This window comes from Trachymyrmex septentrionalis, unplaced genomic scaffold (genome assembly GCF_001594115.1).
Source record: "Trachymyrmex septentrionalis isolate Tsep2-gDNA-1 unplaced genomic scaffold, Tsep1.0 scaffold69, whole genome shotgun sequence".
In the NCBI taxonomy this organism is placed as follows: Eukaryota; Metazoa; Arthropoda; class Insecta; order Hymenoptera; family Formicidae; genus Trachymyrmex; species Trachymyrmex septentrionalis.
In genome coordinates, this window is record NW_017305873.1 from 2,582,038 (window position 1) to 2,589,864 (window position 7,827).

The 7,827-nt window shown below is 35.9% G+C and overlaps 1 protein-coding gene across 1 annotated transcript in view; it reads left to right on the top strand.

Annotated features, from left to right (window-relative positions):
• The window catches only part of LOC108753389 (T-box transcription factor TBX20-like), a 71,170-nt gene that overhangs the window by 43,293 nt on the left and 20,050 nt on the right, over positions 1 to 7,827 (top strand). Inside the window, exons 4-5 of the mRNA XM_018494924.1 lie at positions 4,608 to 4,775; positions 5,909 to 5,985. Coding sequence (XP_018350426.1) covers positions 4,608 to 4,775; positions 5,909 to 5,985 — 245 coding nt within the window. The remainder of the gene's footprint in view (positions 1 to 4,607; positions 4,776 to 5,908; positions 5,986 to 7,827) is intronic.

The window sequence follows — 7,827 nt, forward strand, 5'->3', positions numbered from 1 at the left end:
ACTGATCTGTGCCTTTCATCTCCGTGGAGATATTTAAATTTAAATTTTTTTTACAAATCGCTACCAGGATATTCCATTTTATCTATACCTATTCTATACAGTATATATATCTAGAAACACGTTTGTATTAATTGAGACTCGGATTAACGATCGACCTGGCATTTCGTTGTGATTACTATCTATCCATGGGGAGAAAAATGCCAATAAATCGCCCGTGTAATGTCGCTATCAACATGTATTACGTGGATGACGCGATCTTTGATAAATCGCCACATGCAAATCACGTCGGAGAGCGGATCGGTTTCTCGGTAGCCTTTCGTGGCTAATTATTACAAATGGACTCTAATCGATTGAACTGGAAGAAAAAGTATCCACGTCGTTTACGGCACGCAAAGCGAGATATCTTTTTTCCGGAAAAATGTTTTTACGCGAGAAACTCGATAATGTGGAAAAACAGGAAATTTCGAGGAACAACTTTATATTAAAAATTTAAATTGTTTACCGTCAATAAATCGTTCTATACTAAGTATCATGTAAATTTTTAACAATAAAGTCTGTAATCATTTAGTTTTTTAAATCTTTAAATCTATAACTCAGAAATTTTGTAAGATCCACGTATAATCTTGTTTTCGTCTTATTTACTTATTCAATTTTTACTTCTTTTCAAATTTTGTAAAATATTAATTTTATTGAATCTTCGATGCTTGGACATTTTATGAAATAATATTTTCTTCGTGAAATATTTCGGAATACATGAAAATTATCGCTACAGACCAGATGTTTTTCGTCTCTTTGTGGAAAAGTTGATTTTATTCGATAGATATTTTCACATAGATGTCAGCTGCACATCATAAATTTTCCCTCGTGTTCGGCACTGGCACAATGTGTATTCGTGCATGGCTATTTGTGTATTTGTCTTGAACATTGATGATTGTAGTAAGAGCACGTCCTATCGATGAGAGGTTCTTACGATCGTAATCTACGGTGTGTCGTAAACTCCTACGGACACACAATTTGCTGGAATAAAACGCAAGCCCGCATCGAGTCGTCTTCCCGCATCTCGCGTAACGAAAGGAAATAAATAAACTTTAAAGACGCGTAATTTGTACTCACTGAAGACACTTCATAAGGGTTAATTATGAATCGATTATAACTGAATTATAAAATCAGATAGGAAAAACAAGAATACATGCGTTTTCATGACAGTTCCTGTGATAACGGGAGATTGAGATTCCGGTAGAGCCGACGTTTTGCTTTCATCGCTCGTTGACAATTTTGTCGAATGAAGCATCGTTCGTATACATGTTTCCCGGGAAAATCGAGATAATCGAGTTCCCAAACTGGTCGCGCTCGACGGAATAAGTTATCCGATCGGACGTACGCACGACAGGTTTATCGGACGGCCGTCGCAGATATGCATATTCGTGTGCACTCGATCGTATATGTTTATATGTATATATGATACTGAGTGACTGCAAAGACTGTAATAACACTTAAAGGTAGAGATCATTTCGAATTATAAGTATATAAAATTATCGAATGATATTTTCTAAATCTGAATCAGTGGATAATCGCTGATACCAGTGGCAAATATGCGACTGGTAATCAATGAATGAAATGAATGTGAGATCTCTAACCTAGCTAAATTATGTAATCTAACTACCCTTGTTTTAGTGCATAAATTCAATGAATATTGTATTAAGAGATTGAAATTAATATGCAAGTATCAGTAGTTTAGATGTGTAATGCTCAAACTTTCTGCCTTTTTTAGTTGAACTTCACTAAGTATCCAGTGCGAAGTATGCCACTGGATAATCAGTGACTATCCAGATTCAAATTTAGAGAGTACCTAAAGTTCGCACATTCAGGTGATTATAATGTGATATAACGCAAAATGCCAACCACACCCATGCACTTCAGACAACATCATGATTCGCTAAATGCTTACAATTCAAAAATTATATATAGCCTCAACTTTTGGAGTATTAGGATTTTCGTCTTAAAATAGTCTCAGGACTTTACCCTTAAGCGTTGATACGGTCTTTATACGGAATACTCTGTATACATACACATACTTTTATATATATATATATAATCGTATAATACGTGATCGTCGCGTCCATTTGCTCGCACACAAGTATGTATGCGTAGCCAAGGATAATCGAGAATCGAAGCCGGTCGCGCAAACGGGACTTAAAAGTCAGGGCCGGCGAGAAGGGCCCGAAATGCCCAAAGACTCTCCCGGGCCACCTGCAGCCGTTAAGTCTCAACAGTTGCGGCACCGCAGCCGCCTCCATATTTCATATTAGCGATAATATATAAGTCCGGCTACCGACGCACTCTCCCTTTTTCTCTCTTTCTCTCGCACCTCCGTCTGTTGCGAGACTGCTTCTCGTTCTAGGATCATTCCCGATGTATGCTAACGAGCCCGTCCGACCGGCTCGATTTCAGTAATTAGCCCACCGTCCACGGTCCCGAGGTCTATTGAATCCACATCTGTTTCCAAAAATGTATTTATACAAATTAATGCACGAGTAATACGTACAATCTCTTTTAATTTTGTGATTCCTCTCTACACGCCGTAGACCTAAATACTCTGGCTCATAAATGCTCAATGTTGTTGTACAATTATTTTGTACAACATTATTGATGCCCTTTGAACTTGATAATTTTTATTCAAAGGTTGAAGCAGTTTTCTTGATGAAAAGTACGTACTTGTATAAACACCTATTCAGTTATTATCGTAGTCCACTTATTGTCTTGTGTTTCTTCAGTAAATGGATTCATTTTGTGCATTTTTTGTACGTAGTAATTACAGGCAAAGAGTTACATCTCGAATGGGAACTTAACGATAAATATAGTTTCGGTTACAGACAGAGTTAATACAATTGTCCAATAATTGCTAAAAAAAGTCTTACTTAAAAAATACGTGAAATTTCTACAGGGAGTTTGGAGACTATATTGAACTTCCAGACGATCTATAATATTGTAACATCAAATATTGTACAATCATATGGATCGTCTAAAGGCCGCTTTACTCTGTGTAATTGACTCGAAAGCGCAATTTGGATATTCTTGCGGTTCACAAGATGCGAGTATCACGTTTAATCTTCAATGTCTAATTACTCTCTTTGTCTCTCTCTCTCTATCTTCTCCCTCTCAGGAGTTAATTTTAATCCAAACCATCCCCCGATTCTAATCACCTTCGTATGTCCCGTCGCGCGGATTGCCCTCGAAAATGGCAAGGCGGAGGTAACGCGGAACGCGATGCGCGCGCGGTTGCTCGCGCGTTACATGATACCGTCGCGGGGAATTTGTTTCGTCGCGCCACATTGTTTCGGACAGGAAATCGATACGGGACTTCGCCCCGGCTGTAGCGCCGCGCGCTATCTACGGTATCTACCTGCGACAGAGCCCCTCTCTCTCTCTCTCTCTCGAAAATGGAAATCTCACTTGAAACTTTAACCCACCTATCTGCGCGATTTTTCCAAATGACATGCCAGTCTCGAGATATTCGAGAAAAACTTGCGCAATAACGAGACGCGATCGCTTCCATTTCTATTTGTCTCATATCGAGAATTAAGAGAATCTCCTGAATCACAGGTTTTTGCTAGAAAATTTGAGAAAAAAATATTCGGTGGCTATAATTGCATCGTAAAAAATAATTGTGGTTCTTAATTGGAGCTCCATTTTTATAATCTAATAAAATGAATTATAATAAAATTATAATAAAATTGTATTCGATATTCAATATCGCGTAAATTTTTAAAATCTCAAAAAAATGTTTTAATAATTGCAGCTTTCAAATATTTAAACATCCAACTCTAATTTTTTTTAAGATCCGTACAATCTTTCATTTTGGTATTTATTGATTCAACTTTTATTTCTTCCAATTTTGTATAAATTATTATTACTATAATGTTTAGCAATAATGATTATATTTTAGTTATAAAAAAATATACGTATAGTACATTAAAAATAACTATGAATTATAATAATTGCAACCATGTTCTCTCAATGTACATGAGACAGATAATAATAAGATGTTGCTCTGGCTTAATTTTGAATGGATCTTGCAGTTAAAGTTTAGCTCGAAACGAATTTTCGTTGAACCGAGCGAATCGGGCTTAAACGATAGTGAGTACTCCATGTTGCTACGTTATATATAAATTTTCTCTGCCTCTGTATTTATTATCTCTCGTGTCCATTAGGAAGATTACACTATGGACCGCTGTGACCCATTTCTAGAAACGTAAAAGTCAGGCGAATAAGGTAAAGGCGTCCTACCTTCCGTTGATAATCTACTTGCGATAACTGGAGCCCGGCGTTTCACCTTTGGACACGAAATATATTAAGTACGGAGACATATAAGCTAAATAATTACCCGGTAACTTACGATAATCGGCGACTTAAGGCGTGAGTTCGCGCGAAATATCGTCGCCGATCGCAGTGATAATCGTATTTTATTGTTATTGGAGGTATCGCGATACAAACCGCGCAATTCCGCTCACGGAATTCATTGAAGGAAAGAACGCGAAATCAATTTTTCGCGCTTAATCCCATTGGGAAGAGCAATAATCAAACGGAAGATCTTTTCGTTGTTGCAGATTGTACTGAACTCGATGCACAGGTATCAGCCGAGGATACATTTGATTCGTTGTCGACACACCGATGACAGCAACTTGCACATCACCGATCTTCAAAAGGAAGAGTATAAGACGTTTATCTTTCCGGAGGCCATTTTCACCGCTGTCACGGCATATCAGAATCAGCTGGTGAGTTCAGATGTCTCGTCAAATACACAGTTGATTATAGTCAACGTTAATTCGCAACAAATACGAACCATTCGAATAGATCGCTGAATATTTGCATCGCGAGATTGAAGTTATAATTTTCGAATTCGTTTTTGAGATCTGCGACTTTTTTCGTATTGCTTAACATTAAAATCGCGTTACATAATTAATCTAATCTCGGTTCAAGGTAAATCTGGATTTTTATTGGATGATTACGAGGAAAGGTCACCATAAAAATAAAATTATTTGTAGTTAATTATAATCATTATTTATGAAAAGTCATAAAAATATAAAGCTTCACGTGCAATTTCAAATTAATTAAAAAAAAAGAACTATCAGATGAGTTAAAAATGGCATAACCGCGGTTCTAGTGTTAAAAAGAAAACTCTTCTGTTCATCGTGGGTGCATTCCGACGTTCACTGCCAGTGCTGAAACTATACAGTACACGTTACGTGCGCTATAAATTTTCAGCACTAGCAGTGAATATCGAAACGCACTCCGTATTAAAAACACAAAAGTGACAGTCTCTTTAATTTTTTATTTATTAAAAATTTTTAACCATGCAATAATAAAATATTAATAGAAAGGAATATGAAGTCTAAATAACAAGCTCATAAGAATGTTGTTATAAACGTAAAAATGTATTCACTCTTAAAAGAAAATATACGATAATGTGATACGTTTCGTTACTATACTAAAGCTGATATTCATAGTCTGTTCTTATTTTAAAACTATCATAATTAATATCTTAAGATGTTAATACGGTTCTATGATTAGCTTATGACGTCTCAAGATTGTATTAAGACAGTTTTAAATACAAGAATCGGCTATGAATATCGGCCTAAGGTTTCGTCAGCCAACAGCATATAACAATTTTTTTATTTTGATCTTCATATTCTCATATATATTTCAATTGCTTTGCAAAAATCAAACTTGTAAGTTTATTATGCAAAATATTAAAATTAGCAGTAACTTCAGATTAAGATTTATGCGCCATAATAAAGTATTTCTTTTCTTATAATATAAAATCTTTTTCTCTAAATTTTTAAAATTTTAAATATTATTATATAAAATCTTGAAAAAATATCAAACTTGAAGAATATGTTTCTTGCAGATAACGAGATTGAAGATCGATAGTAATCCGTTCGCCAAGGGTTTTAGAGACTCATCGAGACTCACAGACTTCGATCGGTAAGTTCAAGCTCTCGAAAAGTTCAAGCTCTAGAAAACACAAGACAATAATACTTTCTCAATTCTATATTCAGAATTCAGGATGAAAAAGGATTTAATTAAGAAATTAAGAAAGGTTTGAAATTCGCGCCGGTGTTATATCGATAACTGATCGAATAATAATAACAATTCACGAAACTCGATTAAAATATACCTCAGCTAGCCTAGCAGCTAATCTGTCTGCGCCGCAATCGTCTCTCCTCGCCAGGGAGTTCCAAACCGTCCGGTCCCGGCGAACGCTTTTCTGCATAGCGGTGTAACGAGCAATCATAGCGTCCATTTATAACGGCCGGACGTTGATCGAGCGGCCGCTAAATTAAAACCTATATTTTCGAATGAAATATCTATAACTCCCGTGTCGGCACGGCGCCGACGTCCTACTGGAAGGGGTTAATTAAAACGCGATTAGAGTGTCAGCGCATACGTTATCCAGCCGACAATTTCCTCGATTTTTTTCTTACGCGAATCATCCTCGGATCTACGAACGAATTAATTGCTCTCGAAAAACGCTCGAAAGAAATTACGAACGACGAAGGGGTCCCAACGTGCGATAAAGATTGATTAATTATTACTCGGTTCTTAATGATGTCTGTACATCAGTTAAAAACTAAAAAATTAGCCAAAAAAGCTAATATCAGCAAAAAAATTGTGATCGTAAATACGTTCTGAAATCAAATGCAAAAAACAAATAAATCTTATAATGGTTTATCATATTCTGCTGCAGTTTTAGATACAAGTTTTATCTAAAACTGCAGCAGCTTTTAAGTTGCTTTTAAGTATTTTATTTTGCGTGATTTCTAATATTTTTGTTCATTAAAGTTTTTTCAAAATAGTTGGTAACCACAAAAAATTTATTTAATTACATAGTTTATTATTAAAAATATTTATTTTGTTTCTTTTTAATAAAGAATTTATTTGATCAATTTGATTACTATTGTCTTATTTAGATACTTATATAGTAGGCTCTTATAACATGAAAAAGTGGCAAAATAATCCCAATCGAGATATAGAATTGCTACTGATAATTTATTTCTCTCCAAAAATATTAATTTTTTTTTAATAGCTAAATCGAAAGGATAAATAAAACAAATAGCTTTTTTTAGCTTTTTTTCAAAAATAACATAGATACTATTGTACAAATTATTCAAAGATGGTTCCAAAAACTCTAACAATCTTGTATTACGGTTTCGTTCTACGGTATGCCAATTAAGGAATTTTCTTATTTATTTTCTTTTGTCTCTTTCTAATATTATACGTCGCGTTCAATCGACTAGTATTCCGCCATTTTATATTTCCGGGACAAGTTTTTACGCAATCATCCGGCTCGTTTCTTGCATCGCGTTTCGCATCGCGAGGATCCGACCTATCGACACGCGGCTCTTCTCGATCGTCACGGCCGATCATTATATCCCATTAGAACGTCGGCACTTAATCGCACACGGCGCAGGCTAAATTATCGCTTAGATCTCTCGCGTTCGAGGCGGAAATTTACAACAACGTTAAACGTCGAAGCAAGTGAGATCGGCACCGAAATGAGCACGCGCACGCGGCCGATTCCGAATTATCCATGATCATCTATCTGCACGAATGACGATGCACCTGCTCACACGTGCATTCCTTCTCTCTTTCTCTCTCCTCTCCGCGTTTGCGGCTACGAGAGATACGTGACAGAAAAATATATATATTTCTGTATATACGAGTGCATACTCTTTTTGTTCAGTGCCGCCGTCATCGCAAGATCATCTTTCTGTATTACCGTCTGTATTACCGAATCATATAATTTTTGTATAACAAATACTTTTT